Source organism: Cnephaeus nilssonii (genome assembly GCF_951640355.1).
Source record: "Cnephaeus nilssonii genome assembly, chromosome: 6".
Classification (NCBI taxonomy): Eukaryota; Metazoa; Chordata; class Mammalia; order Chiroptera; family Vespertilionidae; genus Cnephaeus; species Cnephaeus nilssonii.
The window spans coordinates 6,015,251-6,040,846 of record NC_137077.1 but is presented as its reverse complement, the minus strand read 5'-3'; the positions used below and the strand labels follow the sequence as shown (position 1 = coordinate 6,040,846).

At 44.6% G+C, this 25,596-nt stretch overlaps 1 protein-coding gene across 1 annotated transcript in view; it reads right to left on the bottom strand.

Annotated features, from left to right (window-relative positions):
* The window catches only part of FAM227A (family with sequence similarity 227 member A), a gene marked incomplete at both ends in the record, with an annotated part of 44,592 nt that overhangs the window by 8,779 nt on the left and 10,217 nt on the right, over window positions 1–25,596 (bottom strand). Inside the window, 9 exons of the mRNA XM_079775495.1 lie at window positions 7,171–7,311; window positions 9,820–9,963; window positions 11,551–11,650; window positions 11,756–11,948; window positions 13,824–13,912; window positions 14,495–14,564; window positions 17,545–17,624; window positions 19,178–19,285; window positions 24,797–24,920. Of these exons, the coding sequence (XP_079631621.1) occupies window positions 7,171–7,311; window positions 9,820–9,963; window positions 11,551–11,650; window positions 11,756–11,948; window positions 13,824–13,912; window positions 14,495–14,564; window positions 17,545–17,624; window positions 19,178–19,285; window positions 24,797–24,920 (1,049 nt within the window). The remainder of the gene's footprint in view (window positions 1–7,170; window positions 7,312–9,819; window positions 9,964–11,550; window positions 11,651–11,755; window positions 11,949–13,823; window positions 13,913–14,494; window positions 14,565–17,544; window positions 17,625–19,177; window positions 19,286–24,796; window positions 24,921–25,596) is intronic.

The following is a 25,596-nucleotide window of genomic DNA, read 5'->3' as shown; positions in this document are numbered from 1 at the left end:
AGAGCAGGCTATGCTCTGTGGAGTGTGATCAGGAAAGCACAGGGTACATACTGGGTAACCTGAGCAGGCAAGTCAAGGAGACTCCCTGAAGGTGATACCTGAGCGGGGTTTTAAGGGGTTAGCTTGGTTGAGAAGTACTTGAAGGATAGTCAAGTTTGAGGGAACAATAATCATATTGGTGAATTCGACTGAGTTGGCTTTTTATACTTCTGAGGATCTAAAATAAATATCGAAAAGACTGCTAATGAGTCACCATTGATCCTATAAGATTCCATGGCTCAAACAGGTGGGTCTCAGGCTAAATTGCTATTATCAAAAAATTGTGGTATTTTTCTGGTTTGAAGAAAAATTTAAATTAGAAGGTTTAAGACTGGAAGGTTTCCTTGGTTAAATTTCTCAACTCACTAAGATTTTATTTCTTCATTTCTAAAGTAAAGAATATAACACCATCTATCTGTGGTACAGATGGTTAGTTACCAACCCATCATTTACTATCCCCTTTTTCTTTAGCAATGGAGTCAGTTTTTAAAAAAAAATATATATATATTTTTATTGATTTCAGAGAGGAAGGGAGAAATAGAAATATCAACAATAAGAGAGACTCATTGATCGGCAACCTCCTGCCCACCTCCTACTGGGGATCGATCCCGCAACCCCAGGCATGTGCCCCTCACTGGAATCGAACCCAGGACCCTTCAGTCTGCAGGCCTATGGTCTATCTACTGAGTAGGCAAACCAGCTAGGGCTGGAGTAAGTTTTTATTTAAGATGTCAATGAGCTCATTTAAAATAAAATAAAATAAAATAAAATAAAATAAAATAAATAAAGTAAAATAAAATAAAAACACCTATATTTTCCAGCCTTCTTTGAAACTAATATCAACATATGACTAATATCTGGCCTTGAAATAAAGTGATAATGTAATATGGTACTTCCAGGGAGATTATGAAAAAGGGGGGGAGGTAATTGGGACTGACTACAAAAGGGCGTAAGGATCTTTCTGGAGTGATAAAAAAAAAGTTCTAAAACTAGATTGTAGTAACTGTTGCAAAACTATATAAATTTACTAAGAAAATATTGTACGCTTAAAATGAGCAGATTTTATAGTAAATTATACCTCAACAAAATTATAAAATAGTAAGCCTATATAATAAAAGCCTAATATGCTAAGTGTCTGGTCGACCAGTTGGCTGTTCAACCAATCAAAGCAAAATATGCTAATTATATGCTAAGGCCTCTCAACTGCTCACTATGACGTGCACTGACCACCAGGGGGCAGATGCTCCAACCAGTAGGTTAGCTTGCTGCTGGGGTCCGGTCGATCGGGACTGAGCTAGATGGACTGGACATGCTTTGGAGCGGTCCCTCCCCAGCTGGCCAACCTCCCACGTCCCTCCCCGGCCCTGATTGTGCATTGGTGAGGTCCCTCGACCTGGCCTGCACCCTCTCGCAATTTGGGACCCCTCAGGGGATGTTGGAGAGCCAGTTTTGGCCCAATCCCGTAGGCCAGGCCAAGGGAACAGGTGCATGAATTTGTGCACCAGGCCTCTAGTAATTATACAATTATAAAAGAGCATTCAGAATGTTGTTTTGTTTGTTTTTTGCAAGCTGAATTTTAAAAAAATGTTTTATTGATACTTTTAGAGAGAGAGGAAGGGAGAGGGATAGATACATAGAAACACTGATGAGAGAAAAACATCAATTGGCTGCCTTCTGCACTGCCCCCCGATTGGGGATCGAACCCGCAACCCAGGCATGTGGCCTGACCAGGAATCGAACTGATGAACTCCTTTATTTTTTTAAAATATATTTTATTGGTTTTTTACAGAGAGGAAGGGAGAGGAATAGAGAGTTAGAAACATCGATGAGAGAGAGAGAAACATCGATCAGCTGCCTCCTGCACACTCCCTACTGGGTATGTGCCCGCAACCAAGGTACGTGCCCTTGACTGCAATCGAACCTGGGACCCTTAAGTCCGCAGGCCAACGCTCTATCCACTGAGCCAAACCAGTTAGGGCCGAACTGATAAACTCTTGGTTCATGGGTTGATGCTCATTCACTGAGCCACACCAGCTGGGCTCAAAGTGCTGCTTCTTTTTTTTTTTTTTTAATAACATATTTTTATTGATTTTAGAGAAAAAGGGAGAAGGAGCGAGAAATAGAAACATCAATGATAAGAAAGAATCATTGATCGGTTGCCTCCTGCATGCCCCACACTGGGCCTGCAATCTGGGCATGTGCCCTGACCGGGAATTGAACTATGACCTCTTGGTTCATAGGTCGATGCTCAACCTCTAAGCCACTCCGGCTGGGCTCAAAATGCTTTTTAAAATGGTATTTTCTTAAAAAGGAAGAAGATGTTGTAGTCATGTAGCATGTTCTAGCAATGAGGTATAAGTGGAAATGCCGGGACTTCTGGAAATGTTTCTTAAAAGAGAATCGGGGTAAGCCCTGGCTGGGTAGCTCAGTTGGTTAGAATATAACCCCCATACACCAAGATTACAGGTTCCATCCCTGGTCAGGACACATACAAGAATCAACCAGTGAATACATAAATAAGTGAAACAACCAATCGATGTTTCTCTCTCTCTCCCTAAAATCAATAATAATAAAAAAAAGAGAATGCAGTTAAAAAGTAAACTGATGGAGAAAAATATACTATGCTAACACTAATCAAAAGAAAGCAGGAGTAGCTATACTAATTTCAGACAAAGCAGACTTTAAGGCAAGGAAAGTTATCATGAATAAATAAGGTTATTATATAATGATAAAGAGGTCAATTCCCCAAGAAGACATAATTCTTATCGTGCATGCTCCTACCAATAGAACATCAAGCTGCATGAGGCAAACACTGATTGAACTGCAAGGACAAATATATGAATCCATTATATAGTTGGAGACTTTGACACTGTCTGTCAGAATATGACAGATGCAGCAGGCAGAAAGTCAGTAAGGACATAATTGAACTTAGCAATACCATCAATCAACTAGATATAATTGTTACCTATAGACCACACCACCCAACAACAGTAGAATATACGTTCTCCTCAAGTTTACCTGTAACATATACCATGACAGATTACATTCTGGGCCAAAAAATATACCTGAAAAAATGTAAACCCTGGCTGGTTTGGTTCAGTGGTTAAAGCATCGACCCACAGACCGAAGGGTCACAGGTTCGATTCCCGGTCAAGGGCATTGTACCTCAGTTGCAGGTTCCCTAGCCTCAGTGAGGGTGCAGGAGGCAGCCGATCAAGATGTTTCTGCCCTAGCTGGTTTGGCTCAGTGGATAGAGTGTAGGCCTGCAGACTGAAGGGTCCCGGGTTTGATTCCAATCAGGGGCACATCCCAGGGTTGCGGGCTCGATCCCCAGTGGGATTGTGTGTAGGAGGTAGCTAATCAATGAATCTCTCTCATCACTGACATTTCTCTCCTCTCTCTCTCTCCCTTCCTCTCTGAAATCAATAAAAATATATTAAAAACAACAAAAAAAGATGTTTCTCTCTCTCTCCCCCTCCTCCCTTCCTTCCACTCTCTGAAAATCAATGGAAAAAAATATCCTCAGGTGAGGATTTAAAAAAAAAAAGAAAGAAATTTAAAAGAACAGAAATCATGCAATGTCTGTTCTCAAACCAAAATGGAATCGAATAGAAATCAATAACAGAGAACTAGAAAACCCCAAAATACTTGGAGATTAAGCAACATGTCCTCCTCTTTCCCCTCCCCCCGCCTGCCAAATACAAGTAAAAGTTTATTTAGACAGCCCTGACCGGTTTGGCTCAGTGGATAGAGCGTCGGCCTGCAGACTGAAGGGTCCCAGGTTCGATTCCGGTCAAGGGCATGTACCTTGGTTGCGGGCACATCCCCAGTTGGGGGGGGGGGGGGGGCGGTGCAGGAGGCAGCTGATCAATGTTTCTCTCTCATCGATGTTTCTAGCTCTCTATCCCTCTCCCTTCCTCTCTGTAAAAAACCAATAAAATATATATTTTTTAAAAAAGTTTATTTAGACAGTCACAGAGCTAGAAGTGAGCCCTGGAAGAAGTGAGCCAGCTGGGCTGTGTGGGCTCAGGAAACAAGTTACAGAGGCAAAAGAAGGGTCCTTAGAGCTTAGGAAAAAGAAAACACGGCGGGGCGGGGGGGAGGAGGAGACTGGGGAAAGCCATGGGCCTGCTCTAGAGAGAGAAAGAGCATGCTTCTAAATCAGCGGTCGCCAACCAGTGGTCTGCGGACCACTGGTGGTCCGTGAGGTCCGAAAGGTTGGCAACTGCTGTTCTAAATAGCATACTTCTAAATAGCACGTGGGTCAAAGAAGAGATCTCAACAGAAATTTCAAAATACTTTGAACTAAATTAACATGACAACACAAATAATTAAAATTTTTGGGATGCTGAAAGCAGTGCTTAGAGGAAAATTTATAGCATTATATACATATATTATCAAAGAAGATCTAAAATCAATCTAAGTTTTGACTAGAAAATAAAAGCAAACTAGAAAAATAAGAGCAAAAAATTAAATCCAAAGTAAGCAAAAGAAAAGAATAAAACAAATTAGAGCACAGTGTATGAAGTTGTCTACTCCTGATATAATTACTGTAGTGCTCTTGCCTAAAGCACGAGTTTCACATTTGCTGTTGAAATAAACCCAAGTGTTCAAAAATTTAAAAACAAACAAATTAGAGCAGAAATAAATAAAATTTAAAACAGTAAATCAATAGAGAAAATCAACAAAACCAAAAGCTGGGTCTTTGAAAAGATCAATAAAATTGATAAGCCTCTAGCCTGGCTAACTAAGAAGAAAAAAAAGAAAGGACACAAATTACTAATCTTAGAAATGAAAGAAGAGACATCACTACAGATCCCATGGACATTCAAAAGATAACAAAGAAGCCCAGCTGGTGTGCCTCAGTGGTTGAGCGTTGACTTATGAACCAGGAGGTCACAGTTTGATTCCCAGTCGGGGCACGTGCCCAGGTTGTGGGCTCAATCCCTAGTGTGTGGAGCGTGCAGAAGGCAGCCGATCAATAATTCTCTCTCATCATTGATGTTTCTATCTCTCTCTCCCTCTCCCTTCTCACTGAAATCAATAAAAATATATTTTTAAAAAGAAATTCTCTTTTTTTAAGATTTAGAAGCTAAGATTTGGAAACAGCCCAAGTGCCCATCAGTAGATAAGTGGATAAAAAAGCTTTGGTACATTTACATCATGGAATACTATGCAGCAGTAAAAAAGAAGGATCTCGTACCCTTTGAGACAGCATGGAGGGACCTAGAGAGTGTTATGCTAAGCGATCCTGAAAATATCATTGAGCCCTTAGGATAAGGTGACCAGATTTTAACATTGGTAAAGCGGGACACCATTGACCAGTGCGGGGGCGGGAGGGTGTCTTTTTTAAAAAATATATATATTTTATTGATTTTTTTACAGAGATGAAGAGAGAGGGATAGAGAGTTAGAAACATCGATGAGAGAGAAACATCGATTAGCTGCCTCTTGCACACCCCCTACTAGAGATGTGCCCGCAACCAAGGTACATGCCCTTGACCGGAATCGAACCTGGGACCCTTGAGTCCGCAGGCCGATGCTTTATCCACTGAGCCAAACTGGTTTTGGCCCGGGGGCGGGGGGGGGGGGGGTTCTTGATTAAAAATTTGGTCTATATTGTAATCGCTTTTGGTTTTTTTAATAAAAGGAAATTCACTTCTTAGATCATCGTTGAATTTGCATCCTCTTTTCTTACTCATTATGTTAAAAATCTAAAAAAAATAATTTAAAATTATAAGTTATTATATACATATTGCTTAAAAACACAGTAAGTAGGTACATAATTACATGAACATATTTTATAAATTAAATTAATTTGATTGTTATAAAGTAACTATATTTTAAAAATTATTTTAATCCTATATTTCTTTCTAAATAATAACAATACTAACTTGTATTATTTTTCCTCTGAATTTGCCGTAACGTAAGTCGTAAGTGTCACTTTCAAGGCCGGCGCTAGACTTTTTGCTGCCACTATAAAATATAAATAATATGAGTATAATATTATTTATACTCATAATATATAATAATAATATAATAATAATTCAAGAAAATTTAAGTATTTATGAAATAAATAAATAAATTACTTACCTAAATTATCTGAATAGCTGATTTGTAATGACATCACTTGTTTAACTAGCTTACTAGCACGCAGTACGATGTGTATCATCTGAGAGACAGTTACAAAATGTTTTCGTCGTTGCCAATCCCAAAAAATGCCATTGTTCATTAAGTCCAAACAATGGTGGTCGAATTCTAACAACTGATCAACAATGCGAACTTTGATAAGCAGTTCTCGATAATCAGTTCTCAACAATTATTTGTTATTATTAAAGTTTAACATTATAAAATTAACAAAAATAATATAAAACTCATATCCTGGCTAAATAGCCACATGGCCGCCGAAAACTGTATATTCCCTTCCCGTTCTCCCGCCGTTCTCTAGGTTGTCGTGCATTCTTTCCAAAAATCGGGACTTTTTTAAAATGCCGCGGGACGCGGAACAAATTGTTAAAAATCGGGACTGTCCCCGAAACCGGTTTGGCTCAGTGGATAGAGCATCGGCCTGCGGACTCAAGGGTCCCAGGTTCGATTCCGGTCAAGGGCACGTACCTCGATTGCGGGCACATCCCCAGTAGGGGGTGTGCAAGAGGCAGCTGATCGATGTTTCTAACTCTCTATTCCTCTCTCTTCCTCTCTGTAAAAAATCAATAAAATATATTAAAAAAAAAAAAAGAAATTTGTTTAAAAAAAAATAAAAATCGGGACTGTCCTGCCAAAAGCGGGACGTCTGGTCACCTTACCTTAGGACCAACGTGCCTGCAGCCAACTTACCTGTGGGCTGCCTGCTTACGCAGCCACTAGATTTTCCTTCTGCTCAAGCTAGTTTGAGCTGGTTTCCTGGCCCTTGCAACCCAAGAGTTCAGACCCATAGATCTCATAAAGTACAAACACTTGACACAGAGGAAGTACAAAATCATTGGTAACTCTTTCTGCTACCATTAATAATTTTAAAATGAGAAATGAGTAACACATAAAAGTGAGTGAACTTTTATGTATTTTTCCATTATTAAGATTTCTTACATGGCTCACATTTCTACTTTTCCCACGGTCTTTTTTTCCAACAAACCTTAAAAGAAATGCGGACTCCTTCTCCTGGTCTTCTTTAGGTTTCTTTTCAAGCGTTTCCTCATTTAAGACTGAAGGTGGGATGAATGTGCGGTTTGCCCTTTTTTTATCTGCTTCTCTTTGGTCTAAATTCTTTATATCCCTGTGGGAGAAAAGACACACAGGGAAAAGACTAAAGAGCCAATATGAACTTTTCTCTCCTATCTTCGTATGGAAAGAGAGGCAAGTATTTACAAATTCATTCATGACATCTGTCAAGAGAAACTGATGCACAGAGATCTAATCACAGAGCAGCAGCTCAGCCCTTGCTGTGTGACTGAGGTCATAGCAGCCCTGGGAGCAGAGAGCAAAGCAGGCAGGCCTTGACTCAAGGACCACGCATTCCAATTAGGAGGAGGTGAGGAATCCACAACCTGAAAGGAAGCTGAAGCGTGAGCTTTGAGGGCAAGCTGAATTCAGTTGGAGCTCTGCCGCTTGCTGTGTGCCCTTGGGCAAATTAATTCACTGCTCCATGCCGGTGTCTCCTCTCCACACGGGAGTAACAGAACCTAAGGCTTTGGAGGGCTGAGTTACCACAGGCCCGTTGGTTAGCACAGTGCCCGGTACACAGGAAGTGCTCGATGATGTTGGCTGCTGCTGCTGGTACTACGGGAGGTTTTCAGTGGACTGTCTTTAGATAACCCCATTGGGGTACACAATGGGAATGCTGAATTGGGTAATACACCAGCTGACTTTTGAAATGTGGACACTTGCTGATGAAGCAGCAGGTTATGGGTGTTCAAGGTAGACAAAATAGCAGTAAATATACACTGAGTGACCAGATTATTATGATCTTTGAACGCATAATAATCTGCCCACTCAGTGTATATCCTATATAATAAAAGGCTAATATGCAAATTGTCCCCTCGACCAGGAGTTCGACCAGCAGGCAGGCTGGCCAACTGCCCATGTCCCTTCCCTCTGGCCAGGCTGGGTGGACCCCGCCCATGCACGAATTCATGCACCGGGCCTCTAAAATATATATATATGCACTGTGGCCAGATGATTATGCATTCAGGGATCATAATCATCTGGCCACTCAGTGTATATCAGAGTGAAGTAAGATGTTGTCCTATACTTCTCTGCTGTGGGGGAATAGATGTGGAAGGACAGATATTTAAAAACTAGCATTGAACTATGCCCAAACCAGCAGTTACTCCAACGATGGGATCTTTACCCAAGCCAAAGGGGAAAAATGTGTTACACATCATTCTCATTTTTGTGATCTTCTGCCACAACCTTTTCTTAACTTTTCGGCGCCTGCTTCTGCTTGCAATGAAGAGATCAAAACCAGCGGCAAGTTGTCCTTGTCATGATCACGTTTCTAACAGAAAAACTTGGGTGTAATTCCTTGATAATATTTTCTGCGCTGTCCTTTCTTGAGATGCTGCAGCCCGCACACGTCTTCGGCTCCTACTTTCCACTGTCAGAGGGTCCTGAGCTTGTGTAACAGAGGCCTACGTGGAGACATTTCAGCGAGCTCTGCACAAAGCCTTCTGAGTTGTGGATGCTTGTCCCTGACAAGTGTGAGGACCAGGGCTCCGACTCACAAGAAAAGGAATTCTCCAGCAGCACTGCCCCTGCTCCTTCCCCGCAGAGCTCCACCTGCGTGTGCAAACGAGGCTCTTCCTCACTCGGAGCAGAGACCCCTGCGGAACAGTTGCTGAACTGTCTTTGCTGGGGGTGGGGCTGCTCCGGCCTCCCCACCGCATCTTCCCTTTGGACCCTGCAGGTTCGTGGTATGGGCTTGTGCATCATCTCTAATAGCCGTCATTCACTGAGCACTTCCTGTGAGCCAGGCACCTTTCACTCCCACAGCACTCCGTGAGTACTTCCGTGAATGCCCTGTCATGGAGGTGGTCTCCAAGCCCACAGGGCTACCTACCTGAGGGACCTGGTTCACGCAGAGAATGAGAGCTGGAGCCGGAGCTTCAGTCCGCCCAGCGTCAACGCCAGTGCTCCTAACTGATGTGCTCTATTAGAGCAAAAGTGGTAACTGATGTCCGAAAGGGCCCTGGCCCATCTACATGGAATATTCCACATCGACAGTTGTCACCTTTGTTCTTGTTATGTCCATTTAAAAAAAAAACTATTTAAAGTTTTATAACATGAAATTTATATATAAAAGTAAATAAAGTAGGCAGGCCATGGTCAAAGAACAAGAAGAGGATAGAACACCATTTACCCATTCTCTAACGTCCACACGTATCAACATAAGGCCAATCTTGACTAACCTATCACTCCCTTTGTCCCCACCCCAATACCCACCCCAAGTGGGTTATTTTAAAGCAAATCTTAGACACCATGCCATTTCATTCATAAATACTTCATTATGTATCTCCTTAAGATGTGACTCCTAGAAAATAACATTAACTACAAAACTATTATAATACCTTTTAAAGAGGAACACACCAACAGGAATTCCTTAATATCATCTAAAACCCAGTCAGTGTTCAAGTGAAATGAAGATCTGGTCTCTGTTCTCGTGGAGTTTACATTCTGACCACAAGGAAAGCTGAATGTGCTTAGGATGGCACGGGGCTAGCCCCCCACATCAGTTACTCTGGCGCCTACGACAGGCTGCCCGCGGCCGCCCCGAAGCCCTGCACACCTGAGGAAGTTGTCCTGCAGCTCCGCCAGGTACTCGTCAAAGTAAGTCCATTCACTGCACCGGAACCGGGTCAGATGCAGGAGGTTGTCCCTTCGCTTCTTCATGTTGCACAGGGTCAGGTTGATGACATCAGCGTAGGTCAGGCTGGACTCAGTGACTTTCAAGGTCAAGGAAAACCCCTCCCTGTGGTCGGTCGGTACTGCCTCTCAGCAGTATGAGAGGCACGTGCCCAGTGCATGGGGAGGAGGCCCGGTGAGACGCAGAGTGGGGAAACTCTGAGCAGGAAATGGCCTGCTTTGGAAAGAGGCTAGCCTCACCACGCCAGGCCACTCCCTGTCTCTGAATAAAGTTCTTCTCTCTTCCTGCTGATAGAGGGCGAGGCAACACTTGTTTTACAGTCATCTAAAATTCTTACTGTGGTCAGAGTGGTGAATAGGAAGAAATTCCAACTTGTCTTTCCTTTCAGGACCAAGGCCTCAATTCCTTCTCATGTTTGTATGTAAAAAATTTTTCTTTGCCTCCCTCTGTCCCCTCACCCCTTCTGGATCGGTCAGAATTTCAGCCACACTCGTCACTTGTGGAAGCTCAGACAAGATATGTCATCCCCTATGTCTCCAGTTCCTTATCTAAAAAATAGGGATAATAGCCCGGCCAGTGTTGCTCAGTGGTTGAGCGTCGACCTATGAACCAGAAAGTCATGGTTCTACTCCCGGTCAGGGCACAAGCTTGGGTTGCAGGCTTAATCCCTAGTGTGGGGCGTGCAAGAGGCAGCCAATCAGTGGTTTTCTCTCATCATTGATGCTTGTATCTCTCCCCCTTCCTTTCTGAAATCAATAAAAAATATATTTAAATTAAATTAAATTAAATAGGGATAATAGTACCCACCTTAGATGATGTTAATAATAATGACAACTATTATTTATTTAGTACCAGCTGGATGCCATTTAACCCTGGTCACACGCTATTGGTTTGGTCTAAGTGTCCTTATTTTAGGAAGGAGATGACACAGGTATGAGCTCAGAGGTTAAGCTGTGCACATAAGATTGGAAGGCCAGTGGGCTGCTGGGCTGGGACTCCAATCCAGGCCTGTGTGTGCCCAGCCAGGCTCCTCCCACTACACTACACTGTCTTTACAGAACAGTAGGCGATAGGAGGAAAAGCATTTCATAAGCAATAAAGCTCCATGACGTGTGACATGTAAGTAGGTTTGAGGGTATGAAGTGCGATAGGGCAGCCTCTCGATGCGGAGCTGTGTGTAGATAGGTACCATTCAAGCACTCGTTGCCTGCCAGGCACCATGCTAAGCCTTTGCCTCTATTGCGCTTATACTCTGCAAAACGGTCCTACGTGGCAGATCCTGTTATGCCCATTTTATAGATGAAAAAATGAGGCCCAGAGAGAAGCTAGAACTTGTCTGAGATCACTCAACTGGGAAGTACTTGAGTTGTCCCCCGAGTCCAGGTCTGTTTTAATCCATGTTCTGACCCTCTGGGTAAACTGCTAAGACTCAGCACACCAACACATGGCACACCTGTTTTCTTAAGATCTGAGCTTTCTACCAGATCTTCAGGATAATGTCAATGGGGCCAGGAATTTGCTGATGTGTCTGGGGGAGGGGATGTGTGTTAGGAAAAACACACATACTTAGACACCAAAATTCCTGACCAACACATACTCCAGGGTCGTGAGCATCTGGGAGGCATTACTGAGCTGCAATGTTCGCGGACCTACTTAGCCCATTCATCCTGGTACATGGGAAGACACTTGCTACACAAGGCAATTCGACTCGCCCCCGGGTCCCGCACAGCCAGTCCACGAGGCAGATGTGGAACTAAAAGGAGCAAGATTCTGACCCTTAGGCTTATACCAATGGCCACCCTTGACAGGCACCTACTATGTGCCAGGCGCTGTATTAAGGGCTGGAGGCTCTCCCCACCCTTGCTTCTGGGAAGAGGAAGCAGGGAAGGATATGGGACGGTCTTGGTTATCTCCGTCCTGGTTATCAGCACGTCTCTGCCACTCTGCCGCAGGGTGGCGTAGTTCAGCAGGAAGTAAACAACCAGAGGACTCCTCCCGTAAATGTTGAAGCGGTTTGAAGACATCGCAGGGATTTTGCAGGCAGGGTGGGACTGAGCAGGAAAGAGAGGGGGCGGGGGCGGGAGTAAAGGGTACTGTCAATTTTACAGCATGCATTAAGAAACATACAGGCACTCATGTCCTTCGATCTGGTAACTCTAATTTTAGGGTGCTATCCTAAGGAAGTTACCCCAAAGAGAGAAAAACGGCTTAGGCACCAAGATGTTGACTGGGGAGATTTTTACTATGACAAAAGGTTAGAATAATGTTCAATTAGATATTAATATCCCTAACCAAAGAAATAGTTAATCAGTGCTTGTTGAACAGCATGCCACTATTAAAGTGTCTATGAAGCCCTAGCTGGTTGCTCAGTGGTTAGAGCGCTGGCTCAAGGACTGAAGGGTCTCGGGTTCGATTCTGGTCAAGGGCATGTACCTAGGCTGCAGGCTCAATCCCTGGCCCTGGTTGGAGTGAGTGCGGGTGGCAACCAATCTTTCTGTCTCTCCCTGTCCCTTCCAATCTCTCTCAAAATCAATGGGAAAAATATTCTCGTTGAGAATTAACAAAATAAAAAAATAAAAAAATAAAATATTCATGAAGAGTTGGTACTAAACTATTGCTTCAGATGCAATAGATTAAAATAATCAAGATGCAAAATTGAGTAGATAACATTACATATTTTACATGAAAGAACTATAATTATATGAAATAATCCATGGACACAGACAATAGGATGGCGAAGGCTTAGGGTGGGGAGGGGGGCGGGCTAAAACGGGTCAATGGGGGGCGGGAAGGGGACACATAATAAAGATTATATCCCCCTTCAACAATAAAGATTTAGTTAAAAAAATAAAAATAAAACCATAACAACAATGCTGGGCTTCATTTTTCCCAATTTTATAGAAGCAGGTGGGAAAAGTTAAACAACTTCCTCAAGTAACACGGCTGATGACATCAGCACCAGGATTTGAACCCATGCTGCCTGTCTCTGTACCAGGCCCTGCTACTTCTCAAAAACTTCCTGCTAAACGCGGACAGGACACAGGCAGTGGTAATAATATGGAGAATTGAAGAAGGCTCAAGAAGGCTCCTGCAATACTTGCTGTCCTCGGCCCAAACCCTACGGTAAACGCCTTTGCTCACTGGTGTCTTGGGAAAGCCCCCCAACCTCTTGTCCTGCGCAGGGTCCTCAGGGCCCCTCTCCACTACACAAGACTGCAGGTGCCACTGATAGGAACTGCCAGGCACTGCGGTTTGTGGGGCGCACTGGGGGAGGGGAGGAGGAGAGGAGCGAACACGCGACCCCGGGAGTCCTGTGCTCCGTGGACTGTGCCGGTGGCAAGGCTCAGTGGTTAGGAGCTCAGGCTCAGAGCCACACAGACCGGCATGCAAGCCTTGGCTTTCTCTCTTATTTGCTTTGTGAACTTGGACAAATGAGTACTTGTTCTGCGCATCACTTTCCTCACTAATAAACTAAAGAAAAGCAGGAGGCGTGATCTCAGAGGACAGAGACAGTTACACAACAAGCACTGCATGCCCAGGTTAGTGCAGCGCCTGCCACGTAGGGTTTATTACATGGTAATGATCACCACCACCTCGGGTCCGTCTCCCAACACCATGACCTCAGAATTACTGCCTCCATTTCATAAAGCAGGAAACTGAGACTCCCTGCTCTCTTCCCCGCACACCCAGGCTCCTGAATGTCAAGCATTTAAATGCCCGGAGAAATCCAGACAGAACATTTACTTACCTTGTGCTCACCCCAGCCAGGAATTACCCTCAGGCGATTTCCTGATCTGACGGCATCACCTGAGTCTACAATCGGAAGCACCCAAATTCTTACCCTGACATCTCAGTGCTCGCCTTTGTAGCTGTACCCCCGGCCCCTTTAAAATACCTCCGCTATTAAATTCCAATTCTGTGCTCACCTTCTTAGGAAGCATACTCTCATATATTCTTGCTTCTGATATTTTCCTGATTTGTGTAGCTTTCCTCAAGACCTGAGTCTGACAATGATCTGTCAAAGTAATATTAGCAAAAAGAATAGTAATAATAATAATAGTAATAATAATAATTAGGAGTTGGTCAGCCATGGTAGAGCTCTGTTTCCTATTAGTGTGAAAATGCCTGGGAGGATTTGAATCATTGGGAGATACTACAGGAAGTAGGTTAGGGAAATTCATACAATTTCACTTGCATTTTATACAGATATACACCAATGGCCATAGATTTGTCCATTTATTAAGCTATCCACCCATCCAACAAGCATTTGCTGGGCATCTACTATGTGCTAAAAGTAGATGATCTTCAAGAAACGCATATTTTTGTGAGAAAAAAAGACATGCAAGTAATTAATAAGTTTAACACTAACTCAGGTGCCATGATAGAATTCTCTACAAAAGTGGAACTTAATCAGTGCTTGTTGCACTGAAAAGACAGTTCTGTCCTCTCACAAGATATTACTTGGTGCCAGGGCCCAGGCTGGAGCCTGGTGCACACTAGGGTGACAAATTATGTTGAAACAACCTTAAGAAAGGAGGGTTTTGGAGATGATAACTGAGTCGAAAGCTTACACCTCCCTTGTAGCTCGTCACTGTACCTTTCGTGGTATCCTGTGATTGTGCGGTGTCCTCTGAATTCCTCTTGCTGTTTAGATGTCCGCTACTAGACTGCAGGGGAGAGGGGGAAAAACAAATTTAGTAAAACTGGTAGTGAGAATAATACAAAAAGGTACATGCAATTTTGGCCATTAGTTTGGCCCTGTAATTAATGGATGCCATGCTATTTCCTGGATATTTCTGATTCTTCTCGTAGAGGGAGAGCTTTCAGGCACAGCTTGACAACACAGCCCTTCATCCCGGGAACCTGGTGGAGTGAAGAGGCCAATGTAGAAAATGCAGGGGCTGGGGACTCAGGCGCTGGGGTTCCAGTCCCGGACCTGCTGCGCGACAGCTGGCGATCCTGGGCAAGTCACCGAATTCTCGATGCCTTGGTTTCCTCGTGGGGTCTTATGAGATTAAGGGAGCGACAGTGTGCAAAGTGCAGGAGTGGCTGCTCGTGGGCAGAGCTCTGTGGAAACAGCTGCCGTTGTCCATGCAATCACCGCACCTTCAGTAAACATTTCATTGAGCCACTACTACTGTGTCTGGCACTGGGAACACCTGAAACCTGGTCCCTGCGGAGGAGCTCCCAGGCTGGCAGGGAGAGAACGGTAAGTAGACAGTTATGCTGAGGTGTGAAAAGTATCACATATTTATTAGAGAAGATTAGGGTTGGATGTGAGTGGTAGGAATTTCTTTTCCATGTAACAGCCTGAAGGCAGACAATGCAGGGCTTGTATGTATTTCTGCTGGGCTAAGCCCTTCAGGCCTCCAACTTCTTCCAGCACACGTTCCAACTTCCCTAAGACAGAAACCCTGTTCTTAGGGTCCAAAATGGCAGCTAGAGCTCCAGTCATTCCATCCACATTCCCGGGAGCAGAACGGAGAGAACAGCAAAGAGGCAAAGGATTCACATGTGTGTTTTCCTTAAGGCTCCCAGGAACGGCCCCAGGCACACCTGCCTACGTCTCATTAACTGGGTCTGTCGAATGGCTACCCACTCGGGGAGGCTAGGAAGTAATTTTGTATTGGCCATGTACGTGCCCAGATGAAAAGCCGAGGTTCTCTACTACAGAGGAAGGGGACAACAGACACTGCGCACAACTAATAGCAGGCCTGACGCAGTGCGAGCAGCGTGTCACACGAAGGCAGAGTGGGGAACGCTGGATTCTGACGGGGGAGCTCACTCAGCTGGGAGAGCTGGAGGGTTTCCAAGGAGAGAAGACACTTAGGTTCTGTCTTTAAGGATGAGTAGGAGTTTAGTGATGCTAAACAGATGGCCCACCAAGTGGCAGACGAGCAGCCACCAGTCTCAACAACCGCCACTTTGCTTTTATAAAAATACTAGAGGCCCAGTGCACAGATTCGGGCACCGGTGGGGCGCCACGCACTCCTGCTCATCCTTGCCCCGCTGGGCCTGCTGCCTCTTGTGCCTCTGCAGCTGTGCTCGCCAGCCGTTGAGTCCGGCATCAGTCAGCTGAGTGGCGCTCCCTCTGTGGGAGCGCACTCACCACCAGAGGGCAGCTCCTGCATTGAGCGTCTGCCCCCTGGTGGTCAGTGCACATCATAGCGACTGGTCAACTGGTTGGTCATTTGGTCGCTAAGGCTTTTAAATATATATATATATATACACACACACACACACATATGTGTGTGTGTGTGTGTGTGTGTGTGTGTGTGTGTATGATATTTGATTAGAGAGAAGAGAGCTGAAAGGACTTCCCATACACCATGCAGCTGGTTGTGCGACAGCTACTGATGTTTACAGTGTTGAAGTGGTGACTGGGATTTGTTGGAGAGAAAACACACCTAGGCTCAATGAAGCATCATGTTCATTCTTAACAGGCCTCAGTGAGCCTGTCAGGAGAGCAGAGGAAAAAAGCAGAGACTGGCTTGGTTTGAGTTATTAGACTCTCCTGTTCGTTGGAGAGGCAGCAGAATTACGCAGGAGCTCAGACTGACAGTGTCCTGACGTCAGCTGAAGTCAGCTGTGTGGCCCAGGGGAAGTGATTCAGCTCTGGGGGTCTATGTCTTCCTTTGCCAAATAAAGATAATCATTACCGCCCGGCTGGCATGGCTCAGTGGTTAAGCGTCAAACTCTGAACCAGGAGGTCACAGTTCCATTCCCGGTCAGAGCACATGCCTAGGCTGCGGGCTCATATTGGGGCGTGCAGGAGGCAGCCAATCAATGATTCTCTCTCACCGTTGATGTTTCTCTCTCTCTCCCCTCCCTTCCTTTCTGAAATCAATAAAAAATATATATATATTTTTAAAAGATAATCATTACCGACCTTGCAGAAATGTTGTAAGGACTAGAGAGGATATTTGCAAAGAAAATCTGCACATGGTGGACTGTCCAATTACTTTTCTATCGATTCTCATGTTGTGACCAGCAACTACGCCGAGTGTATGAGGCTAGGTGACATCGTTGGGATGGGGGTAACATAAGACTGCTCTGCGCCCTAGCTGGTTTGGATCAATGGATAGAGCATTGGCCTTCGGACTGAAGGGTCCCAGGTTCGATTCTGGCCAAGGGCACATGCCCAGGTTGCGGGTTCGATTCCCAATAGGGGGTGTGCAGAAGACAGCCAATCAATGATTCTCTCTCTCCCTTTCCCTTTATCTCTGAAATCAGTAAAAAAAATATATTAAGACCGCTCTGGGGCCCCCACCCCACCACAGCACAGAGATGGAACCATTCTACCCCACGTGGTCGCCCTGCTACTCAGACTGTGCACACTGAGAGCTCAGGAAAGCAGGAGACAACACGAGAGTCAATCCGGGGATGCCCAGAAATATCGAAAAGGGGCCTGGGCTTTGAGATCGGGTATTAGCAGGTCTGGGCACAGCTGGAGGAATCTGGGTCAGCACTGTCACTGACCCGCACTGTGCCCAGGCCCCGCACTGTGCCCAAGCTCTGGGACTTGGGAAAACCAGGGCCCCGCCCCAAGAAGGTGGGGTGAGGAATGCAGAGCTGTGGGGCTGATCGGAAGTCATTGGAGCTTATGGGGCTCCAAGGGGTCTGGGTTTGTGCCCCCCCGCAACTCACCGGAGAATGGGAGACTTTCCTGCTATGGACAGATTTGTAAGAAGAGTGCATCTTAGGACTGAGGAAAGACGTCTCTTTTCCTAGGGAAGAGAAAAAGTTGTTCCTCAGTTCCTTCATGTCTTGGGTGACACTGCAGACTAGGAGCTTTGGTCTGCAGACAGCCCCCTCCCTGGAGGCAATAGCAACAGCAAGAGAACCAGCCTCAGGCAGAGCAGAACCACTTACTGTGTGACCTTGGGCAAGTTACCTAACCTCTCTGATCCCATTAAAGGTATGAGTACTAACTAACTCACAAGCCATGAACCAACAACAGGAAATAATGTATGCAGAGTACACAGGACAAGCACTCAATGCACAGAAGAAAAAAAGACTTCAAAGAAAGAACCAAAACCTCAGAACCCAGCAAAATTGAAATGAATAAATGTTGGGCTAAATGCTTTAAAAAGTAACAACCTATAAGATTTAAATTCAGTATTAACTGAAATGTCATTAAATTTGAAGACAATTTACAGGCTAGATTTTCTTTTCACCTTGAAATTCCTGTGTGCCCGTGATCACTGCTGGGAAAGCAGCCCTACTATGTGGGCCGATCAATGTAAACATGTAGGAGAGGAACACACAGCAGTGCCTGGCTCTGCGTATTCTAGTTTCCAGCCGCTCCCGCAGCCACGCTCAGAGTTCCCCGAGGCGGTCCGGATGTCCTTCCCTGTGCCCTGCACCAGGGCTTCTCAAACTAGCACGTGCTTATCGGTCACGGCAGATCCGGTAAACGGCAGAGTCGGATTCAGTCCAGCTAGAGGGATGCTGATGCTGCAGGCCCTTGGACCACACTTCGCAGTCCTGAGTTTGAATCCTGCCTCAGCCACCACGGCTGCTTATCCCTCGCGGTCCTCCCTCTGCTGCCATAGGAATGCCTCTCTGTTCCCCGCAGGCCTCTGGGTCTTCTCACCTGCTGTTCCCTCTGTCTGGAACAGTAGCCTCCCCTCCTGCCAGCCTAAAACACACATCCTTTAAACCTCAGCCTAACTGCCACTCACTGACCCTCTCGGGGCTGGACGGGGTACCCCGCCCCATGCCGCTCAGCACCCGTATTTCCCATCACAGTGCCCCGTTCACTGCGGTGTCATCGTGTTGCCTGTATTTCCCATCAGACTGCCCGGCGGGGGCTGTGCTGGCCTCCACGGGGAATCCTCGTGTCTATTTGGCACGTGCCTGGCACACGGTGCTCTGTGTGTATCTGCTGACTGCGGTAAGAAAGCTGGCCTTGGGGAAGTTGCCTCTCTGAACTCTAGTTTCCTCATCTGAGGATTTAGTGTGTCCTTCAGCTGGTGGTTGTGAAGATTCAATAAAAAGGATGAAGAGCTGAGCATGGTGCCTGGCACATAGTAGACAATAACTGGCATCTATTATTATAATATAAAATACCGCCCCACACCCCCCAACAATTACGCTGCGCTGACTCTAACTATGGCTCATAAATGAACATTGCAGTCATTTTGGTGGCTCGTTTGGGGATACACGAGAGAGAACCTGGCCTGAGGATTTCAATACGAAGACCTTTCCCTGCCCCAACTAGATGGTGGCTGGGCGTGACCCAGGCAAAGGGGACAGAAGTCCATAAGTGGGACCTCACCCTTTCTCCGTCGTCTTCTCCTCGACATTAATCCTTCCCTCCAGAATCTCTCTGGATCCAGGTTTGAGTAGTCCCAACTGTCATAGCCCAGTGGGCTCGGATAGATACCTAAGGGGAAGTCAAAAGTGATCACGAAAACTGCAAAAGAGAACGAGAGGCAGAAAACAGAAGACAGCCTCTGAGATGCCCCCGCTGGTCCTGGGGCGGCTGGGCTTCCAGCAAGCATAATCCCCATCCCACCGCTGTGGTCTTGGGAGTCACTTCCTCTCTCAGAGGCTTTGGTTCCTTCATCGGGGAGATGCAGATGGTGATGCCCACCCTGCCCTCCTGACAGCGCGGCTGTGAGGATCAGATCACACCCAGACAAGTGAACCTGGGGCGTGCTCTACAGGAGTGAAGGCTGTGCAGACGTGAAGGCATTGCAATTACTTGTTTTCACGTCTATCGCCTCTGCTTTTACTGGACTCTGAGCTCGCCTAGGGCAGGTCTGATTTATCTTCCCCGCTCCTGTTCTAGGGCTTAATATTGGACCTAGATCATAAGAAATAGGTACTTGGTAAATTTTGTTCAACTTATTGTCACACTTAGCTAAGTGCCAGGAAGGGGTTCACCCTCGTATTTGATGGCGATGTTGATGGGACTAGTGCTCTCCTTTTAAGGAGACCATGTGTCTCAGAGTCTTGGCTTCTTGGAACCTGAACCCTCAGACATTAGAGAAACTCCACTGTCTCCCTCAGTTCTTCGGTTTGGGAAAGAAAAGGCCAGGGATTAATCGAGAAATTTGAGTCTCGATGCACAGCTGTTGTCTCTGCTGGACAAAGTAAGTAGACAGGGGGTTGTTACTGGGGATGGATCAGGAAAAGGAGGCACAGCCTTGGACAAAGGGGGATAGGAAGGAGGGACAGAAAGAGCAGGGACCAGGAGGCAGAGTGGCAGAGGGTCCAGGACCGAGCTGTGCTGTGGTGCTGAACCTGATGCCTGGATCTGAGTGCGGCTCCCCCATGTGTTTGCTGTTGAATTTCTTCGATCCTGCAAATGCCGAGAGGATTAACTGGGCGTGCAGACTATTGTCCTTACAAAGGTCCGCTTGCGAGACTGGCCCTTAGCTGGCATCTGGGACCGTGGCTGGTGAACATTTCCTTCCACTGATATAAAACTTCCCCTAACTACCGAGAATAAATGGATAAATTCCTAGAAACGTACAACCTCCCAAGACTAAATCATGGAAGATCTATAGTACAACCATTATGGAAAACAGACAAATGAACAGGGACATTGAGTCAGTAATCAAACCCCCTACCCCCAACAAGAAAAGCCCAAGACCAGATGGCTTCACAGATAAATTCTAATAAAATTTAAAGAAGAATTGACTCCAATCCTTCTCAAGTTCTTCCAAAAAATTGGAGAGGAGGGAATACTCCCAAACTCATTATAGAAGACTAGCATTATCCTGATACCAAAGCCAGATAAGTATACCATAAGAAAAGAAAATTACAGGCCAATATCTCTGATGAATATAGATGAAAAAATTCTCAACAAAATACTAGCAAACAGAATTCAACAGCACGTTAAAAGGATCATACACCACGATGAAGTGGGATTTATCCTTGGAATGCAAGGATAGTATCACACACACAAATCAATAAATGTGATACATTATATTAATAGAATGAAAGACTAAAACCACACGCTCATCTCAATAAATTCAGAAAAATCCTCTGGCATATCAACATCCTTTCATGATAAAAACCTTTTTAAAAAGTGGGTATAGGAGGAACATATCTTAACATAATAAAGGCTATATATGACAAGCCCATAGCTACATCATACTCAACAGTGAAAGGTTGAAATATTTTCTTTGAAGATCAGGAACAAAACTAAGGTACCCACTCTCACTACTCCTATTCAACACAGTACCAGAAGTCCTAGCCAGAGCAATTAGGCAAGAATAGGAATAAAAGATATCCAAATCAGAAAGGAAGAAGTAAAATTGTCTCTTTTTGCTAATTACTTGGTATTATATACAGAAAATCCTAAAGATTCTACAAAAAAACCTGTTAGAACTAATAAATGAATTCAGTAAAGTTGCAGGATACAAAATCAACACACAAAAATCAATTGTGTTTTTATACACTAACAAAAAGCTATCTAAAAAAGAAATAAAGAAGAAACCCCATTTACAATAATATTAAAAACAATAAAATATTTAGGAATAAAGTTAGCCAAGGAATTAAAATATCTACACATTGAACACTCTAAGACATTGATGAAAGAAATTGAAGATACAAATAAATAGAAAAATATCACATGTTCATGGACCAGGAGAATTAACATTATTAAAATGTCCATATACCCAAATCCACCTATAGATTCAATGTAATCTCTATAAAAATTCCAAAGGCATTTTTCACAGAAATAGAAAGAAACCATCCTAAAATTTGTATGGATTCACAAAATACCTTGAACAGCTAAAACAATTTTGAAAAAGAACAAAGTTGGAGGCATCACACTCTCTGATTTTAAACTATATTACAAAGTTATAGAAATCAAAACAGTACGGTACTGGCAAAAAACAATACACAGACACATAGATAATTGAAACAGAATTGAAAACCCAGAAATAAACCCACACATATAGAGTTAGCTAATATTGGGAAAGGGAATCAAGAATAATCAATGGAGAAAGGATAGTCTCTTCCATAAATGGTGCTAGGAAAATTGGATATTCATGTGCAAAAAAATGAAACTGAAACCCCTATCTTACACCACTTACAAAAGTCAATTCAAAATGGATTAAGGACTTAAGTGTAAGACCCGAGACCATAAAACTCCTGGAATACAACCAGGAGGGAAAGCTCTTTGACATTAATTTTGTCAATGATTTTTTTTTACATTACACTAAAAGCACAAGCAACAAAAGCAAAAATAAACAAGTGGGACTATAACCAACTAAAAAGCCTATATACAACAAAAGAAACAACAAAATGAAAAGGGAACCGACTGAATGGGAGAAAATATTTGTAAATCATACATCTGATGTGGGACTAATATTCAAAGTATAAAAGAGCTCATACAACTCAGTAACAAAACAAATAATCCAGTTAGGAAATGGGCAGGGGACCTGAATTGACATTTTCCCAAAGATACTTAAAATGGCCAATAAGTACAGGAAGAAGTGCTCAACATCAATAATCATCAAGGGAATACAAATCACCTAGTATGCATATATGCATAAGCCTTGGACACAGACAATAGGGTGGTGAAGGCCTGGGATGGGGGGGGGGGTAAGGGTCGGCTGGAGGGGGTCAATTGGGGGGCGGGGGAAGGAGACATATGTAATACTTTCAACAATAAAGATTTTTTTTTAAAAAGGAAATACAAATGAAAACCACAATGAGATGTCACCTTACAGCCACTAGAGTAGCTATTATAAAAAAGACAAGAAATAACAAATGCCGGCAAAGATGTGGGGAAAGGGAACTCCTGTGAACTGTTGGTACGAATGTAAATTGGTACAACCATTATGGAAAACAGTATGGACGCTCCTCAAAAATTAAGAACAGAATTACCACACAATCCCAGCATCTCACTTGTGGATACATACCCACAGGAAGTGAAATCACTGTCTTGAAGCGATATCTGCACTCCCATGCTCAGTGCAACACTATTTACATAGCCAACACATGGAGCCTCAGTGTCCATCCGCCGATGAATGTGTAAGAAAACGTGGCATATACACACAATGGAGTATTATTCCGCCACGAAAAGGAGAGCCTGCCATTTGTGACAACATGGACAGACGTTGAGGACATTATGCTAAGCGAACTAAGTCAGACAGAGAAAGACAAATACTGTATGATTTCACTTAATGTTTAGCATCGTAAAAAGCTGAACTCAGAAGCAGAGAGTAGGATGGAGGTTGCCAGGAGCTGGTGGGTGGGGGAAATGGGGAGGTGTTGGTCAAAGGGTATAAACTTCCAGCCCTAACCGGTTTGGCTCAGTGGATAGAGCGTCAGCCTGCAGATGGAAGGGTCCCAGGTTCGATTCCGGTCAAGGGCATGTACCTTGGTGGTGGGCACATCCCCAGTAGGAAGTGTGCAGGAGGCAGCTGAATCGATGTTTCTCTCTCATTGATGTTTCTAACTCTCTATCCCTCTCCCTCTCCATTTCTCTCTGTAAAAATCAATAAAATATATTCTTTTAAAAAAGGGTATAAACTTCCAGTTATAGGAGGAACAAGTTCTCAGGATTTGATAAACATCATCATGATTATAGTTAACAATACTGTATTGTCTACTTGAAAGTTGCTACGAGAGTAAATCCTCAATGTTCTCATCATAACCACCCCCACAAAAAAAATGTGAATTATGTGAGGTGCAGGATGTGTTAGTTAACCTTGTTATGGTAAACTTTCAGCAATATATACGTGTATGAAATCATCACATGGTATCTTACACCTACACAGTGCTATATGTCAATTACATCTCAATAAAGCTGGGGGAACATCTTCCCTAGTGGATAAGATGGGGTCACTGCGCCTTGACTGCTTGTAAAATGATGTGGCGTATGCTGAACCTCTGCTCTTCTGGCATCTGGGACATGTGGACAGAGGTGGCTGCATGACCAGCTCCCAGAAGTCTTGGGTGCTATTTCTCTAGTGGGATCCTGGGCAGAAACTTCACAGGCAGGCGGCTACATTTTTATTGCAGAAGGAGAGGGTTCTGGGAGGGAGAGAGCATGAGGAAGCCTGCACAGGCTCTTCCCAACTCTGCCTGTCTTCTCCCCTATGATCCGACGGTGTGTCCTCACCACATCGCTGTAATAAATCTCCGCCATGAACACACCGTGAGTTCTCTTAGCACGTCTCCTAATGTGGGAGTAAGCGTGGAGACCGCCAACACAGCAGGAAATGTAGCAGGTGCTTACCTAGTACAGAGTACCTAGTACATAGAAGCCTCTCAATAACGGTGGCTTTTAGTGACCTTAAAAATGTCTGCGCTGAGCCCTGGCTGGTGTGGCTCAGTTGGTTGAGTGTCATCCTGTGCACCGAATGGTTGCCAGTTTGATTCCTGATCAGGGCACATGCCCTGGTGTGGGCTCAGTCACCAGTAGGGGGTGTTCAGGAGGCAGCCAATCAATGATTCTCATCATTGATGTTTCTCTCTCTCTCCCTCTCCCTTCTTCTCTGAAATCAATTAAAATATGTTATATATTAAAAAAAGCAAACGTCACACTGGCACCGTGTGTGCTGCAGACAGGGAGACTACACAGTTGGGCCGCCTGGCATCACTCAGGGGAGGCTGTGGAAGGGGGGATGCTTTTGGGGTCCTGAGTTCTGGGGCCATCAGCTCACAGCACAAAGGTAGCTTGTGCACAGCAAATGGGGCTGTGCTCAAACCTGCTACCTGCAGATGCAGCTGGACACAAAAAGGGGACTAGGAATGGCTCAGAACCGTTTTGAGGAAGCAGGAAAATTGGTGCTTAAAATTGCTCTAAGCGCACACTGTTCTTAAATGTCAAGGAGAGAAAAGGACACCTGCCTCAATGAAGGGATGGCAAACAAGAACACACTCAGGTGGAAAAAGTATTGCCAGAGTTGCTTTCCAAGCCACCTCTTACCTGAAATCCACAGGCTTATGGTGTTACAGATGTCGGACTTGAATTCGTGTGTGTTGAGCCAGGACTGTGGGAAGCAGCAACTGAAGCTGGTGTATAGGCCTTTACTCAGAAGCGATGGCAACCTCTGGAAGCAAGCAGAGCTTAGGCAACATTCTGGACATTTCTAGACCCAGAAAAGAGCCCCTGACATCAGAAAGGACCTCTGATAAAATTCTCTACCTGATGGCCGGCCAGTGTGGCTCAGTGGTTGAGCATCAACCCATGCACCAGGAGATCACGGTTCGAATCTCGGTCAGAACACATGCCCGGGATATAGGCTCCATCCCCAGTAGGGAGCACGCAGGAGGCAGCCAATCAATGATTATCTTTCATCATTGATGTTTCTATCTCTTTCTTCCTCTCCCTTCCTCTCTCTGAAATTAATAAAAACGTATTTTTTTTAAAAAATTCTCTACCTGACAGCATGCTGCCTTCCTGGTTATGAACGGACCAATTTTCACCTGCACTGCCCTACAGCCCGTGAACTCCTTCCCCTACCTGGGAGCACGTCTCAAACACGCTATGCTGGCCAACAACCCTTCCGCTAGCCCCTTCTGCAAGCAGCCAAAGGTGACAAGGTACCCGTGACCTACCATCTTGTTGTTCCCCAGAAATGGTACTAGTAAGTACTACTCACTGGAGTTTTCCTATGCACAGGTGATACTGTCATTTATTAACTATGTTTGAGCTCAAATTATACATTTATAGTTGGCTTTATTCATTTACCATCTTATATAATAAAAGGCTAATTTGCAAATTGA